The sequence below is a fragment of the Sciurus vulgaris genome, assembly GCF_902686455.1.
Source record: "Sciurus vulgaris genome assembly, chromosome: 3".
Classification (NCBI taxonomy): domain Eukaryota; kingdom Metazoa; phylum Chordata; class Mammalia; order Rodentia; family Sciuridae; genus Sciurus; species Sciurus vulgaris.
Window position 1 is genome coordinate 113,327,377 of NC_136463.1, and position 19,281 is coordinate 113,346,657.

The window sequence follows — 19,281 nt, forward strand, 5'->3', positions numbered from 1 at the left end:
AAAACCAATTGAGTCATAAAAATAGCTATTATAGTGCATGCTAACCATCAGAAAAAAGCTATATGTTGAAGCCAAAGATTTGAGTTCTTTTGTCAAAGTGATCATTGGTAGGTAGTTAAATCCTCCAGCCACATCCTGTGAAATGAAATTTGCTACAAGTCACAATTTCACAGTTTTTCTGTTCCAAGAAAAAAAAATTACTAGCGTCTGGGAGGTTGCCAATTTCAGTACTTGTCTATGAAGTGCAAGGGAGGGAAATGAGCCTCAGAATCTCCCTTCCTCTTCCCTACAGATTAGACCAGGAGCATCCCACATTGCAGAACTGACTGGAAGGCTGGTCTCCTCCTACCAGCAGCAAGCCCAGTCCATTGTTTTTAACACTAACATGGTCCCTAGAAGAAAAGAGTGCTAAAGAAATTGATGAATGTTAAATGATGAGATATTGGTGTTCATAGGCAAGAAATATAAGAGGCCAAAACAGATTGGCGTTTCTGATATTAAGCAACAAGTTAGTAAAGAGGATAATGAACGTGGAGGAGTTTTCTGGTTGGGCCGGAAGGCATTAGAGATTAATAGATTATTCTGGATGAATAGGCAAGAAAATATGAACAATTTAATGCAGCAAGGAGTTTTGATGTTTAACAATAAATGTGGAAGGGAAGGACAACTGGAGTAAACTAGGTATCTTAAACTAATTAAATTATTTACCTTCAGAGTACAGCATTTATTTATTGTGTGACATGTATTGAAATGCCATGATTTTAACATGCTGTCCATTTAAGTCATTACCACATGGTTTACATTGACATTAGTAGTTAATGTATACTGCTAAATTTAAGAATACAGCAGAAGAGTCTGCATTTTGTTTATGTATTTAAATTTTGTTTCTAAAACGTATACAAGTTTCTGCAACCAGAGTGAGCTTAAAAACACACACAAGTAGTAAAGATAAAAGATAAATGAGAGACTAGACTTAAGTCAGTTTTTCTTTTTTCCTCCATCTGGAGCAAGTCATTTGCAACACAAAAAAGCATCAGCATATCATGAGAGAAGACATGAACTTAAATGGGAACACTTTATGCCTCAGTAGAAATGTACGGAATTTATAAAGGAGATATAGTAGGAAGTTATGTTGTATTGTGTATATTCATAAAGAGCTATTAGATCTGCAATCATATATAAAGGACTACTGTGACTATTATTTTATTGAAGATCTGAGATGTTATAATTTATTATGGCTATGAATTGTACAAATGATAAAATTTTATCAAATATTCCCTCCTGTGTCTCTTCTAAATACCAGGAGGATAAGAATTTCTTCTAAAACCTTGGAGTCCCAAGTTTTTCAAACATCCCTTATTTGTTGTGGACCTGCTATATTCATATAGTCTTGTCAGGTGGTCTTCATGTCACAAACAGAGCTGTAGATCCAGACTGCCACCATTAAGGTGGTTCTTATTCTTTTAGTGTTTTATTATGAAAATAAGATGCTTCTTGTCTTTTTTCTTTTTTAAGTTAAAAGTCTAGAAGTAATTGGAGTGAAAGGTAAAAATTTGCTTCATTCTCACATGTTCCCATACCATGACCATGCACCCCGCTTCTAGAAGCACAAACACACACACAATTTATATATCTATTTCATATATATATATGAATATCTGGAATGAAATACAAACTGTGAGTGCAAGTGTGTGTGTATGAATATGCACACACATTTGGTTTTGATTTGTTCTAATGCAAATGAGCATACATTATACATTCTTCTGTGACAGTTTTTTTTCCTTTAACAGGATTGTAAAACTGTGTTTCTATGTGAGTACATAAAAATATGCTTCCTCCTTTTTAATGACTGAGTATTATCCATTATTTTGAAATTTTGTATATGACCCAGTCCATTATAAGTAGATATTTTAGTTTTTTCTCCAGTTTTTCACTTTGACAAACAATGCACATCTGAGTGTGTCTGTCAAATAGATTCCTCTAAGTAGAACTGCTGGGCAACAGTCTCTCTCTCCCCTCTCACTCTCTCTTTCTCTCTCTCTCTCTCTCTCTCTGTGTATATATATGCATATACATATGTTTTTAGTTGTCAATAGACCTTTATTTTATTTATTATATGCAGTGCTGAGAATTGAACTCAGTGCCTCATACATGTTAGGCAAGCACTCTACCACTGAGCTACAACCCCAGCCCAGTGTCTGTATGTTTATGTTACTACATAGGGTCAGTTTGCCCACCAAAAATGCTTAACAATCTATGCCCCTACTAATACCAAATATTATTCCAATGTGTGCTTTCTATGTTACCAGAGTACAAGAATATAAATCTTTCTTGGCATGGTGATACACACATATAATCTCAGCTACTCAAGAGGCTGAGGCTGGAGGATCACAAGTTCAAGGACAGCCTTGGCAACCTGGCCAGACCCTGTCTCAAAATAAAAAATGAAAAGGGACTGGGGGGTATATCTCAGAGATAGAAGTCCCTAACACACACATACAAAGAACATAATCTTGATAAATACCTTAAGTTTTAATGTCATTAAGTTTTTTAAAAATCACTTGTTTCAAATTTCCCTATATCATTAGGTTTGTGGACAGATGAAACAATAAAATCACTTAAAAAAATCATTGTTAAATATTCTTAAATTTTAACATTCCATGGAAACTTCAGCATACCCCTGACCATTCCATTATTTGATCAGTTCTTATGGAGACTGGAATGTAACCATATCTTAGAATTCAATAAAATTGTCTTAATGTTTCCTTTTAGTTTTACTTTCTTCTCTCTTCATATGTAGCTCAGAAGGATCGGATATATTTTTCTGTCAACAAAAAAGCAATAGCCACTATCAAAACAAGCAGAAATCAAACTACTTCATCATCATTGGAGGTCATTAGAGAACCAACACCTCACTATCTCACTCCAGAGATTCCCAAACTTTATGGTACCTTAGAACCTTAGAGTCATCCATGGAGTTGTGTTTCTTTTTGGGGGTGGGGGCGAGGGGGGGTGACAATACCAGGGATTAAACTCAGAGGTGCTTTATCACCAAGCAATATCCACAACCCCTTTTTTTATTTTTTATTTGAGACAGTTTTACTAAGTTGCTCAGAAGCTCGCAAAATTGCTGAGACTGGCCTTAAACTTGAGGTTCTCCTGCCTCAATCCCCCAAATCCCTGGGATTTCAGGCATGCGGCACCACATCTGGCACTAGTGGCACCTTGATTCCCAGGACTCAGCCCACACAATCAAATTCGAGAGTTCAGAGTGGAAACCAGTCAAAGATAGTTGTTAAGTAGTCCCCAAGTGATTAAGTGTGCAAATTTTGGAAACCACTGTCTCATCCTAGAAACTAGTCATTAAGAAAAGAATTAAGCCTCCCGATCCTCCGACAGCAGTCAGCACACTGATCGCCGACCGCCAGGGGAGCACCAGCTGCCTGCTGTTGCCTGGAATTCCATTCACTGTTACAGTACCTGCAGGTTTGATCACATGTGGCTGCCACCATTTTGAGACAACAGCCAGGCCCCGTAGGACCCCTGGCCAGACTGACTGAGCCCCGTCTCCAGGATCCCTCAGCCCGACGGATCACTCCCTGCCTCTGGGACACTCACATCAACTGACTGCTCCCTGCCTCCAGGACCCCCAGACCAACTGACTACGCCCTATCACCGGGACCCCAGACCAACTGCACCGGGCCTCCAGGATCCTGCAAACACATCAAATACACCCAAACTCCAGGACCCCTACCTGACCTACTGTACCCCGCCTCCAGGACCTTTAGCTGACCATGTCCACACCCTGAGCTGCACCTCCCCATTTGCCAACACATTTTGAAGCCAGAGTGGCCATCTTGGATAATCCTGAAAGCTATAGCTCTGATCTTTAGGTGGGGCAACTCCCGTCCTGAAATGCCTGCTGGAGACTTGAAGATCAATGTCAGGTACCTCTCATGCATCAGGCTACTGAACACTGGGAGGTTTCATTACTATATGACTGTTATACAGTAGATTTTCTTTTTTCTCCTTTTTAAAAAAAAAATTTAAGTTTTTATTTCTTTACGTTTCTTGCTTTCTTTTCCTTCTGTTTACCTGTTCCCTCAGAGTCGCTTTCTCCCTTATTTACATGCTAACATCCGATTTCTTTTGATTACACTCTCACCCTTTCTATTTTCTAGAACTTCTGAATATTCTTTTATTATCCCATTAACAGTCATATTCTTCATCCCTCTGCATCCTCTTTGTCCTCCATCAGAAACTGCAGACATTATTGTATACCTGTTTGTTTTACCGAAGATAACATTTGACCTCATTTTGTTTATTATGGCAATTTTGTTATTGTCCCCATAGGGGCTATTTGGTCTAGGATTGCATAGTGTCTGATTTGGGCACTGCTAATATTGATCTCCCCTTAAAGAAAGGGTTTTGGAAACCTATAGGGCCACTATAAGCCTATAGGGGGAAATCTGCAATACCCCAGATCTGCAGCACTAGAGGGGAAGATACATGAACAACATGAAAAAACAAGGGAAGAAAATGATCCAAACAAATCTAGATTCTATAGTAATAGAATCCAATGACAGTATGTTAGAAGAAATGTCAGAAAAGGACTTCAGATTATACATGATTAAGATGATTCGTGAAGCAAAGGATGAGATAACAGAGCAAATGCAGGCAATGAATGATAATACCAATAAGCTGAAAGAGAACCTGCAGGAAGCAAAAGATCATTTCAACAAAGAGACAGAGATTCTCAAAAAAAACCAAACGGAAATCCTTGAAATGAAGGAGACAATAAACCAAATAAAAAACTCAATGGAAAGCATCACCAAAAGACTAGACCACTTGGAAGACAGAACCTCAGACAATGAAGACAAAATATTTAATCTTGAAAATGAAGTCGCCCAAACAGAGAAGATGGTAAGAAATCATGAACAGAATCTCCAAGAATATGGGACATCATGAAAAGACCAAATTTAAGAATTATTGGGATTGAGGAAGGCACAGAGATATAAACCAAAGGAATGAACAACCTCTTCAATGAAATAATATCAGAAAATTTCCCAAACCTGAAGAATGAAATGGAAAATAAAATACAAGAGGCTTATAGAACACCAAATGCACAAAATCACAACAGATTCACACCAAGGCACATTATAATGAAAATGCCTAACATTCAAAATAAAGATAGATTTTTGAAGGCTGCGAGAGAAGAGCATCAGATTACATATGTGGGAAACCATTACGGATAGCAGCCGACTTCTCAACCCAGACTCTAAAAGCTAGAAGGGCCTGGAACAACAGATTTCAAGCTCTGAAAGAACATGGTTGCCAACCAAGAATCCTATACCCAGCAAAACTCACCTTCAGATTTGAAGATGAAATAAAATCCTTCCATGATAAACAAAAGTTAAAAGAATTTACAAATAGAAAGCCTGAGCTACAGAATGTTCTCAACAAAATATTACATGAGGAGGAAATGAAAAACAACAATGTACGTCAGCAAAGGGAGGAACTACCTTAGAGAAAAACCACTCCAAGGAGAAACCAAGCCAACTTAAAAATCAAAAATAAGCCCAAATGACTGGGCATACAAATCATATCTCAATAATAACCCTGAACGTTAATGGCCTAAACTCCTCAATCAAAAGACATAGTCTGGCAGAATGGATTAAAAAGAAAGACCCAACAATATGCTGCCTGCAAGAGACTCATCTCATAGAAAAAGACATCCACAGACTAAAGGTGAAAGGATAGGAAAAAACCTACCACACACATGGACTCAGTAAAAAAGCGGGGTTTCCATCCTTATATCAGATAAAGTGGACTTCAAGCCAAAGTTAGTCAGAAGGGATAAAGAAGGACATTTCATACTGCTTAAGCAAATCAGGAAGACACAACGATAGTAAATATTTATGCCCCAAACAATGGTGCATCCCTGTACATCAAACAAATCCTTCTCAATTTCAGGACCACAACACATAGACCACAACACAATAATTCTGGGTGACTTTAAGCCACCGCTAGATAGATCTTCCAAACAAAAACCAACCAAAGAAATCATAGAACTCAATAACACAATCAATAACCTAAACTTAATAGACATATATAGAATATTCCATCCATCAGCGAGCGGATTCACTTTCTTCTCAGCAACATTTGGAACCTTCTCGAAAATAGACCATGTAAAAAAAAAAAAAAAAAAAAAAAAAAAAAAAGAAAATAGACCATGTTATGCCACAAAGCAGCTCTTAGGAAATGTAAAAAAATAGAGATACTCCCTTGTGTTCTATCAGATCATAATGGACTGAGTGTAGAAATCAATGATAAAATAAAAAACAAAAATTACTCCAACACCTGGAAACTAAATAATATGCTATTGAATGAAACATGGATAACAGAAAACATCAGGGAGGAAATAAAAAAATTCTTAAAGGTCTACGAGAACAAAGATACAACATATCAAAATCTCTGGGACACTATGAAAGCGGTACTAAGAGGAAAATTCATTGCACAGAGCGCATTCCAGAAAAGAATGAAAAGTCAACAACTAAATGACCTAACATTACAGCTCAAAGCCCTAGAAAAAGAAGAACAGAATAACAGTAAAAGTAGTAGAAGACAGGAAATAATTAAAATCAGAGCTGAAATCAATGAAATTGAAACAAAAGAAACAATTCAAAAAATTGACAAAACAAAAAGTTGGTTCTTTGAGAAAGTAAACAAAATAGACAAACCCTTAGCCACATAACAAAGAGGAGGAGAGAGAAAACTCAAATTACTAAAATTCATGATGAAAAAGGAAATATCACAACAGACACCACTGAGATACAGAATATAATGAGAAGCTACTTTGAAAATCTGTATTCCAACAAAATAGAAACTACCGAAGACATTGACAAATTTCTAGAGACATATGCTCCTCCCAAACTGAACCAGGAGGACATACACAATGTAAACAGATCAATATCAAGTAATGAAATAGAAGCAGCCATTAAAAACCTACCATCCAAGAAAAGCCCAGGACCAGACGGATTCTCAGCCGAGTTCTACAAGACCTTCAAAGAAGAACTCATTCCAATACTTCTCAAATTATTCCAGGAAATAGAAAAGGAGGGCACCCTACCAAAATCATTCTGTGAAGCTAATATCACCCTCATACCCAAACCAGGAAAAGACACATCAAGGAAAGAAAATTTTAGACCAATATCCTTGATGAATATAGATGCTAAGATCCTTAACAAAATATTGGCAAACCGTATCCAAAAACATATTAAGAAAAGTGTGCACCACGATCAAGTGGGGTTCATCCCTGCAATGCAAGGATGGTTCAACATTCGTAAATCAATAAACGTAATCCATCATGTCAATAGACTTAAGGATGAGACACAGAAAAAGCGTTTGACAAAATACAACACCCCTTCATGCTCAAAACACTAGAAAAAATAGGGATAGTAGGAACATACCTGAACATTGTAAAGGCTATTTATGCTAAGCCCATGGCCAAATCATTCTTAATGGAGAAAAACTGAAACCATTCCCTTTAAAAACAGGAACAAGACAGGGATGTCCTCTTTCACCACTTCTATTCAACATTGTCCTCGAAATTCTAGCCAGAGCAATTAGACAGACTAAAGAAATTAAAGAGATACGAATAGGAAAAGAGGAACTTAAGCTGTCACTATTTGCTGATGACATGATTCTATATTTAGAGGATCCAAAAAACTCCTCCAGAAAACTTCTAGATCTCATCAATGAATTCAGCAAAATAGTAGGCTCGAAAATCAATGCCCATAAATCTAAAGCATTTTTATACACAAGCAACAAAACATCTGAAAGGGAAATGAGGAAAACAACCCCATTTGCAATAGCCTCAAAAAAAAAAATAAAATAAAATACTTAGGCATCAATCTAACCAAAGAGGTAAAAGATCTCTACAATGAAATCTACAAAACATTGAAGAAAGAAATTGAGGAAGACCTTAGAAGATAGAAAGATCTCCCATGTTCTTGGATAGGCAGAATTAATATTGTCAAAATGGCCATACTACCAAAAGTGCTATACAGAGTCAATGCAATTCCAATTAAAATCCCAAAGATGTACCTTACAGAAATAGAGCAAGCAATCATGAAATTCATCTGGAAGAATAAGAAACCCAGAATAACTAAAGCAATCCTTAGCAGGAAGAATGAAACAGGGGGTATTGCAATACCAGAACTTCAACTATACTACAAAGCAATAGTAACAAAAATGGCATGGTATTGGCACCAAAATAGACAGGTAGATCAATGGTACAGAATAGAGGACACTGACCAAACCCAAATAAATACAATTTTCTCATACTAGACAAAGGTGCCAAAAATATGCAATGAGGAAAGATAGCCTCTTCAACAAATGGTGCTGGGAAAACTGGAAATCCATATGCAACAGAATGAAACTAAACCCCTATCTCTCACCCTGCACAAAACTCAACTCACAATGGATCAAGGACCTTGAAATCAGACCAGAGACCCTGCATCTTATAGAAGAAAAAGTACGTCCAGATCTTCAACTTGTTGGTTTAGGATCAGACTTCCTTAACAGGATTCCCATGGCACAAGAAATAAAAGCAAGAATCAATAACTGGGACAGATTCAGACTAAATAGCTTTCTCTCAGCAAAGGAAACTATCAGGAATGTGAAGAGAGAGCCTACAGAGTGGGAGAAAATCTTTGCCACTCATACCTCAGAGAGAGCACTAATTCCAGAATCTATAAAGAACTCAAAAAACTCTACACCAAGAATACAAATAATCCAATCAACAAATGGGCTAAGGAAATGAACAGACACTTCACAGAAGATGTACAAGCAATCAACAGATATATGAAAAAATGTTCACCATCTTTAGTAATAAGAGAAATGCAAATCAAAACTACACTGAGATTCCATCTCATCCCAATTAGAATGGCGTTTATCAAGAATACAAGCAACAGTAAGTGTTGGAGAAGATGTGGGGAAAAAGGTACACTCATACATTGCTGGTGGGGTTGCAAATTAGTGCAGGCACTCTGGAAAGCAGTGTGGAGATTCCTTAGAAAGCTTGGAATGGACCCACCATTTGACCCAGCTATCCCACTCCTTGGCCTATACCCAAAGGACTTAAAATCAGCATACTACAGAGATATAGCCACAACAATGTTCATAGCTGCTCAATTCACAATAGCCAGATTGTGGAACCAACCTAGATGTCCTTCAATTGGTGAATGGATAAAGAAACTGGTGTGTATATATATATATACATACACACATACAATGGACTATTACTCAGCTATAAAGAATAATAAATTTATGGCATTTGCAGGCAAATGGATGAAATTGGAGAATATCATGCTAAGTGAGATAAGCCAGTCTCAAAAAACCAAAGGATGAATGATCTCATGATAAGCAGATGATGACACATAATGGGGGTAGGGGGGGCAAGACTGGAGGAAGGGAGGGACTGTATAGAGGGAAAAGAGTGGTGGGAAGGGTGGGAGGAAGGAAAAAATAACAGAATGATTCAAACATCATTACCCTATGTAAATGTATGCTTATGCAAATGGTATGCTGTTACTGTGTGTACAAACAGAAACAACATGTATCCCATTTGTTTACAATAAAAATTAAAAAAAGGAAAAGAATTAATTTTATCCCACTTGTGCTGGATAGATTAATGATATGCCAGGTAACCAAATAACTGTAGCTATCACTAGTCATCTAAAATATGCCATAAAAATTCTTGCTGATAAATGTAGAAAGAATAATATAATTTGAAAAAATCACCAAATGTCGAACCCTTGTGAAGTAATTCAAGCAGAGATGATCAGTGGGTGCCAAACCCTGTAGGTTCTCAGTCCTCCCGATGAGATTTTTTTAAATCCCAATATTCTGGCTACAATTTAGACTGATTGAATTGGATTCTCTGGGTGTGGGACTCAGGCAGGAATAGGTTTTAAATTAAATTTCATCCTTCAACCCAGCTGACATTGAGAACCACTGCATTAAAAGAAAGGTTGATAGTAAACTTGACCAAAGAATTACAATGTCGTTACCTGAATTAACTGATCTTAGCAACCCTGAAAGTTTTAATATTATATGTTGTAAAGCACACCACACTAGCCATACAGTACTCTGACCAAAAGGTTTGTCCTGAAAGATTTTAGCTCTTTCTGCTTATAAGAAATATTGAAGCTAGAGGAATATGTAAACACACCATACAAAAAAAAAAAAAAAAATCAAACATTCAGTTTACTAAGCAGGCTAAAAGTTTATTCCTATGGTTCCCTCAGTGAGTCAGGAATATGAAAGTGAAAGAGTCACAACTCCCGTCTATTTTAAGGGACTTAAGTGACCATTGTACTCAAAAACAAAGTACTTTATCTCAGCCTGACTGGTGCAAGCCAACTAAACAGATATATTTGAGACATCAGGAAAATTTGAATATGAAGTCATTATATAGCATTATGAAATAGTTAAGGTTTTGCAATGTCCTTATTTTATAGAGACACATATGGAAATATTTATAGTTGAAAGGAACACATATGATGATTCTGTTTTAAATTCTGTAACGAAGAAAGGAAAAAGAGATAAATGGAGTATACAAAGTGTGGAATGATGTTGATAAGTATTAAATCTGGGCGGTGATTTACACATTTTCTATTTTTTATTTATGTACATTTATTTGTGTGTTTGAAAACTTTAATTGTAAGCAACTTAAGTGTAAATTTTTTAATAAACATTTGAAATATTGGAGTTAAAGTGGAACATAAGAGTGACATGTTAAAGCGAGTCAAATTTTGACCATATTCTGAAGGGTTATTCCTGACATAAATAGTAGAAAGAAATTAATTATGAAAAGATGACATGAGTTTCTGAGCCAATAGATACCATTTGTGTTTTCCGTATACTTAGGATTTTGTTAAGTGAACTTTTATCAAGCAAAATTACTTTTACAGTCAGCTCTTGCATCCACAAATTCAACCAACTAAAGATAGAAAGTATTTTAATGTTATATTGTTGCTCATGCTACTGTGTAGGCCTACAGTGGTTGCATCTTTATTGAACATATATAGACTTTTTATTGCCGTCATTCCCTAAACAAGTCAGTATAACAATGATTTGCATAGCATTTATATTGTATTAGGTATTGTAAGTAATCTAGAGATGACTTAAAGTGTACAAGAGGATGTATATAATTGCAGGTGCCACATCCTTTTATATAAAAGACTTGAGCATCCGTAGCTTTTTATATTTGGGGGAAGGGAGTCCCTGAACCAGTCTCCCATGGTTGTTGAATACACAAGAACAACTAAATAGGGTTTAGAGTTCAGCCTTTCTATTTCAAAATTACAAATTTATCACTATGTTTGTGCATGGGCCACAACCAAAGAATATTAGCATTTTACTTTAGCAAACATTTATCTGACTGATCCTGAGCCAGTTGTGTAATATAGGAACACATCACAAAAGCATAAAATGGAGTGAGATAGCACTTTATATGAAAATTAGATGTCCAGTTTTAGCCTTTAACATTTTATGTTTGACACAGACATGTCAAATAAATATTTAAATTTTCTCGTGCTTTTAGAGATATGGGAGGAAATGTTATATTAACTATTTAAAATACAATATAAATTGTCAAGTCTGAAAACTCTCCTTTTTCCTTCACTACTTCCTCAACACACTAAGCTTTAATTGCTCAGTTTACTTTGGGAAACATAGGAATGGCTACCATCTATATTTCAAACATCATTCTTATGCCACAATTAGTCTTCATTTAGCTTTATCTCAGTAAAGTTTACCTAAAAGATAACCAGAAGATAAATATAGAAAAGTTTAATTTTTTTGTAGCGTGTATCATCTTTTATATGTTCATGTATAGTATTTTTAAGAAGAATTTTTTTGTTGTTTATTTTGTCTTTTAACAAAGAATATAGTATCATATAGTTCCCATTTTCAGATATTCTCATATCTGTATTTGGTAACATTTTGCCCCCAAAAGGAATAAAATGTGTCTTTGAAAAATAAAATATTCCAGAGTGACTTTTGAGAACTTAATTGTATTTTCCATAGGCTAACAACTTTTCAGATCACAATGAATCTCTTATTTAGTCTCTTTTCCAACTTTTGCTGTAGAAAACAAGAGCCCTGTGGGCATTTGTGAACGATAGCTGTAAAACTTGGTTTTGGACAATTTGTGCTTCTGGTCTATTTCTTTTCATCTTTATATTTCTTAATTCCTTGCTTTTCCTTTTACAGATATAAAAGATAAATTTTCTATGGTACATGTGACCCCTGTATGCAGACTAAAAATACTTAATAAATACTCGTTTTATAATATGACTACCTATAGAAATTCCTAATCAGTTTTTTTTTTTTTTTCTGGAAGTTATTATTGATGGTTTGTATTCTTGAATAGAATTTGGAAATATAAATATATTTATATTTTGAATAAGGCATCTTTCTGGTGATATACAAAACTAAAATACATTTCATATTTGTTAATGTAGAAATCAAAGCACCACTTTGCCAGTTTATACAGATACAAAGTTTACTTAAACCAGAACATTGAATCCAGGCAGACAAACTTTTAACAGTCAATTTCAAGGGCATTCTAGTTGATTTTTAGAGCAAGATTTAAAGTGAACCAGAAAATACTTCATTAATGGTTTCTGTTTCCCAAGCCATTTCATATAACATTTTCTAGGTGAGTAAAGTTTTAGAGACATTATTAATATTTAAAAGATAATATAAATATTCATAAGACCCAAGAACCTAGATATACTCAAGAGAAACAGATTAGAAATAGTTTCAAGAATCATGGTTTTCTGCCTTTTTCTTCTAGCTCTTACTTCCATTAATACCCAACTCAGATATCATATGTAATAGTAGTTTATAGTCTGAGTCAACAAACTCTAAGTATCTGTAATATTCCTAAAATACCAGTCAGCATTCATTTTCTCCTGTGAACCAAAGAACTTTTGGTGTTTCATGTTTCTGTCAGCCTAAAATATTTACCTTTTTACTCTAAAACAGTATTTTCCAATGACCTTATTCCCTCTGATAATTAGTTTGCCTCCCACAGAGATACATCCTGAGTTTCACTGAAGGTACTGAAGAGGAGAAATCTTTGCACTGCCGTCTTCCAGGTCCTCTTCCAGAATTGGGCCCACAGCTCTTCCTTAGTGATAGGAGGCACTGGCATATTTTTGCACCTCTGTGGAAAATGGACTCCTTCAGTCAAAATAGGAAGTTCTGATGAAGTGTTGACCCTGGATATTATAGCCTAACCTCAACTCACAGGCCACAGAGTTAAAGGCAGAGTATCATCTGCCTTTACATTATATGACACATTGTCCCAAGACTCCTACCAGAACCCACAGTACACCATCTTTACATAAGAACAAATCCTTGAACTCCCTAGCAACTCACAGATCAGAAGAACTCAGTGTCAAGTTATAGCATGTGCTGGACTATGAAAGACTAGTTACCAGGTTGTATATACTAAAAATCTCCAAGTTCCTGTTTCCATGGTGATTTTACACAGCGCAGCCCTTCCTCTCCACACAGTATAAACAGCAAGGCACACAGATTAACAAAGCAGAGCCATTTTAATAACTTCAGATTCTTTAGTGCGGTCGTTTTGGTAGTCATGTTTTATATACTTTGTATATGGGGGATATACATTACAAAAAAATATAAAATAAATCACATTGTATTTCATTGTTTACTGTGAGCTTACTGAGGTGGATAATGGATCCGATTTTCATAGCCCTACAGCATTATTATTCCTTACCCACTAATATTTTTCTTAGATACAACCTACTACTTTTACTTATTAATCGTATTTTAAAACAATATTGGAACATTCTGATAAAATATAACAGGCAAGAATACCCATGGTTCCCATAATGTCCCATTTTAGACACAGATGGGTATTTCATTTTACCTTGAAACATGTTCAAGTTCTATATTTTTAGATATACATTTTCTTGGAAGATACTAATCAATCTTTGAAAATCCCTTATAGTATATTTTTGGTGTTCCCAAAAACATGTTTGTGATTTTTTTTTAAAGTAACATGTTCTTCAGTACATGGATTAAATGCAGCATTCACATGGTATTTGACATTTTTACGTATTAAAATTATCTCTTGGTTTCTTGTCCTGATCATGCTAAATCACAGTATATCAACTATTAAGTTATAGTTTCCAGCATTGGCTGTGAAATGGTTAATCACAATCTAAATGTCTCTGTGGGTTCTCTGGTGTATTTGGCTAGTCTTTTCTTCATTCAACATAACAGATGTTTTAAAAGACATTCATTTTAAAATAGAGTCACATAAGACAATGGATAAATGTGACCCTTGCCATTCTACAATCAGGAATATTTTATCCAGACATTAGGAAATGGTTCCTCTCTTCCTCTAAGATGGTGGCTGTGTGCACATACATTTATACATATATATATATATATATATGTATGTATAAATTTTATGAATTGCATGTTTTCAAAGAAACAAAGTAAATAATAGTAAAACTTTTGGAAACCATTTAACTTTTTAAAAATTATTTAGAAGACATTCCAGGATCTTTTTGTCTCTGTAGATATTCATTATTATTTGGGCTCCATTATGCAAATAGAAAAATGACTCAAACTATAGAAATTGGTTGATTTATAGTTCATATTAAATAAATATCTTTTGTCACATTTTCACAACTCTAACTTGTGCATTTACTTTAACATAGGACTAAAACCTTAGACTCCATTCTCTAAACCCAGTTATTTAGAACTTCAAGTTGGATTCTAGGTACATAAGAATTTAGTATTTTAATGTTCTGGATACCATCTCAGTGTCTGTTTCTATATTCTGTTTCTTAGGGCATATTATCTTCAAATATATGAAAGAGTCAGGTGACAAAATTTGGAAGTAACATGTCTTTTTTTTTTTTAGGTTAATGTTTGCTTCATTTTTGTAGTTTTGGAAATACTAATTCTGTTTAAGTTTTACTGTTATGGTTACCAGTGTAGAATCACAAATTTCATAATTTGTGTTTGCTCTAAGTTTATTTATTTTATGTAGCTTCTCATAAAAGGAGTTTGAATGAACAAAATTACTTGTCAATATTGTGCTTGGTTTCTGAGAAAATAGTTCATTGGTTGAAAAGACACATTTGCTCAGGTGTGTATATTCGCTTCTCCTATTTAATACCTCTGAATAGTTGTGGGTTTTTTTTAGGGCAGCCTTTTGGTTTCCATGGTGATAATTTTTCAGATCTTGACACTGCATTCCACCTGGCGTTCCCAAGCCAAACCCCTTGATGTATTGATGTCCCAGGTTTTGTCTTATAATTATTAAAACTGAAAATGAGAACTGTTTGAACATCTTTTTCTTTCAAAGACAGTGCATTTTCCCATGTTTGTGAAGTTTTAAGCCTGTCACAGTATATCTATAATGTGTTGCTCATTCATATTGCTATTCCTGTGTTCTCTTCCTGAGTGGAATACAGGTAAACTGCTGTGCTGCATCGGTCCAATGCTCCTCTACAGCTATTCCAATTCTCAGTGACTCTTTAGCATAGTATACTCTATGTCTTTTACCTATTCCTTAACAAAATTCCTTTAGGAATTGCTGTGCAAGAATGTTTAGAACTTTGGAAACTTATAAGATTTACAAATGAAGCAGATCACTTTCCAGTCTAGCCTGGCAGTGACTCAGATCATGTTTCAGCCTGTACCAGGAAACCACATACAGTCTGTAATCTTTACTGAAATTCCAGACTTTAGAATTCATAACTGTCAACAGAACTCTCCCACCTAGAAGAATACTGTCAAATGATGTATCAGGAGACAGGTCTTTAAGGACGTGTACTAAGAATGTCAGCACATCTTTCCTGAGGCTGGGAAACAACCTGAGCTTGAATATGACATCAATTTAAAGGTTTAGAATACAGTGGAATTTCCCACTTCTCCCTTAAACCTCACATCACCTTCTAAACTAGTTTGCAGCGTCTACAAATTTTACTTTGCTTACACAGCAAATACACAATAAGGTAAAGCTACAGCGCAGTACTAAGGATGAATCAGTAACCAATAAAGGGAAGCTGCTATTTACTGGAAATGTGTTTCTTCAACAAATATTTACTGAGCACCTGCTGAGTTCAATGCACTGAGTACACAACAGTAAACAAACCAAACAAAAGCCTCTGCCCTCCTTGAGTTTATATTCCAACGGAGAAGGATGATAAGTGCTATGCCCAAAGGAAAAGCTGGCTTCCCGTGGTAAATGGATACTGTTTGGATATTAATTCCAATAGGAATATTTTTCTATGTCCCTTACCCTAAAGTGCACATGTATACACATGTGCGTACGTACACACATTTTTTCTCATGACTACATTCTTTGAGCCTGGTGTATAACATAGCCGAAAGAGAGAGAGAGAGAGAGAGAGAGAGAGAGAAGAAAAAAGAAAAAAAAAAAAAAAAAAAGCCAGGGAGAAAGACTGATAAAGTCATTGAAATCCTTAGGGTCGTATGTTGAGCTAAGAGTGGAATATGGATTTTGTTAAAATCTCTGAAGTGAAAGTGAAGCAGCATTCCTGGAAAAACAAATCTGTTAACACCATAAAGGTCAAATTTGAGGAAAGACTTTATTCATAGGAAAATATTTTTTTAGATGCTGGAGAAAAGAGGATATTTGAGTGGAATTGGGAAAAAGCAGGATGATCTACAACACCTAAGTTTATAGCATAAAAAACTTGAGTTAGAATGGGGAAGGGGATAGACTGAGTTTGGATGGTTTGTTGTCGTTCTTGTTTTTTTCCCAAGTTCAATATGACAAATTGTATAGTTGAAAATAAATGAGATAATGAAAGGGGTGGGTTTGGTTAAGGGAAACAGTGATCAGATTAGATTTGTCTTTATTCATCTAGAAAAGACCAACAGGATAAATTAGCAGATGAGTAATAAGTTAAAATTTCTGTTTTTTGCAACTCTGAAAACTTTGTAGAATTCCTTTGCTTCTAAACAACACAAAATATAAATAAAAAGCCTATCATACCTTCAGAGATTTCTTCACAAGGCCCCATAAAGTCATCACTATATAAGTCTTTATTTTAAAAGTTTAGGTGCAGTGATCCATGCCTACAATTCCATTTACTCAGGAGGCTGAAACAGGAGAATCACAAGTTTAAGGCCACCCTGGGCAACTTATGAGACCCTGTCTCAAAATAAAATGAAAAGTCTGGGGATGTGGTTCAGTGGTAAAGTACTTGGTTAAACCCTGGGTTTAATCCCCAGTACAATAAAGTGAGCAGGGGAGGTTACAGAGAACCTTTTTAAAAATACTTGGTCATCATTCTCATTCTGTCTCTTAATCTTCTTGGAGGAAGTCAACTGAGAGATGTATTTTCCAAGAGAACAAAAATCACTTTGCACTTTTTGATTTAATACAGTGCAAAGATTAGTTTGGGGCTTGTAATAAGAATAAACATTTATGAAATTCAATAAAATATTATCATAAACTCATGTGGAACACATTCATATAGAAAAGAATTGAAATATCTGTGCTATTTAAGGTGAAACATTTATGTACTTACAAATTATAAAATGCTGTTGACAAATATCTGAAACTTTTAAAATAAATTCTTATGTAATAATTATCATTCTATTTAACTGATTAAACTTATCTACTTACAGATGTGCCAAATACTGGTGTAAGCAAACCTAGAGTTTCTGACACTGTCCACCCCAACAACTATCTCATCAGGACAGAGCCAGAACAAGGGACCCTCTATTCACCAGAACAGACGTCTCTCCATGAAAGTGAGGGTCTGTTGTATTATCTTTTAAGTATTATATTTGCTTTCAATATTTTCTTTTTGAAAATGAGCAACAGAGCTATATAATAAGGATATTTTCTGCTGGTTTCATTCCTGCAGGATCCTTGGGTAATTCAAGAAGTTCAACACAAATGAATTCTTATTCTGACAGTGGATACCAGGAAGCAGGAAGTTTCCACAACAACCAGAACTTGAGCAAGGCAGATAATAGACAGCAGCATTCATTCATAGGATCAACCAATAACCATTTGGTGAGGAATTCAAGAGCTGAAGGACAAACACTGGTTCAGGTAAGCCAAACACATCAAGAGCCTTACAAATAAATACCCACCTAGTTGAATATCTTTTGCAGGTTTTCCTTATTAAAAGTAATGCCAATACATGCGATTTTGAATTTATTGAATGTATAAAGTAGCAAAATAATTTTATACTATTTGAATTACAGTGTTAATGAATTTTTAAGTTTAAAAACTAAAAATATGTTTGTTCCAGTTAATTAGCTCCTGTATTCTAATACATTTCTAGACAAGGAAGAGTAATTTTATAAACAAGAAGTTTGGCTTGTTAAGAGAACTGGATGGAATGTTCTAGTTCTTCAGGGATTGTGAGTTCCTTTAAAGACTGGAGCTAAAATATGCTATGGAAAGTCCAAAAGGACAGAGCACTGTTCCCACACCTGCATGAAATGAGACTTAGCCCATTCCAACCAAAACTTTTTACCTTCATCACTGGAATGATTCTCGGAATGCACATTTTTTTCTCTTACTGGAATATAGATATTCCTGCTAATAGAAAGTTATTATGTAGAAGCAATCCATTCTGTTAAGTTAGGGCTGTCTATCTTGATGGGCAAAAAAGTAACAATGCATCTATACCTTTAAAACACCTCAATTTCTTCCTCATTGCTAGATTACTCACATCCTTCTACCAGATATGCCAGTACTAAGAGAAGCAGTACAAGTCCTATGTGGCAGTAACCAGTGAGGACAGGCCTTTTCCGAGTACCCCAGTGATCTTTTGGAGCTGAAAAATACCAAAATGATCAGAGAAGTTAGGCAGACAGTATGTTCCTCATAATGCAATCCAGGTGCACACAGAATTGGGCCACAGGCCTGAGGGTCAACAGAGAAATACATACAACTTTGGCACTTTTGCTTATTGATTTAGGAGGGGAAAACTAAGTGTATGACTTTTTAAGCTGACACAGGAAATCTTGTACTGGTAGCAAGCTACTTCAAGCTACACTCGCAGTCCTCAAATTATACACCTATCCCTTTGCTTTGATGGAAAAATTTGAGAAGCTTTGAACTAAGTGCCCATGGGAATTCATCAAATATGTTTCTGTTTTGTTTTTATTTACACTGTTTTGTTCCTAAAACTTAAGAATTGCAAGTAGGTCTCTAAGATTTAATTTGCATAT

At 35.3% G+C, this 19,281-nt stretch overlaps 1 protein-coding gene across 11 annotated transcripts in view; it reads left to right on the forward strand.

Moving 5' to 3' along the window:
* Positions 1 to 19,281, forward strand: part of PKP4 (plakophilin 4) — a gene marked incomplete at its 3' end in the record, with an annotated part of 244,564 nt that overhangs the window by 169,188 nt on the left and 56,095 nt on the right. For 7 of the 11 annotated variants that reach the window (XM_079131753.1, XM_079131757.1, XM_079131760.1 and 4 more), the window contains 2 exons: positions 17,719 to 17,850; positions 17,961 to 18,151. In XM_079131753.1, coding sequence (XP_078987879.1) covers positions 17,719 to 17,850; positions 17,961 to 18,151 — 323 coding nt within the window. The remainder of the gene's footprint in view (positions 1 to 17,718; positions 17,851 to 17,960; positions 18,152 to 19,281) is intronic. The other 4 variants (XM_079131756.1, XM_079131759.1, XM_079131758.1 and 1 more) reach the window with 2 other exon arrangements.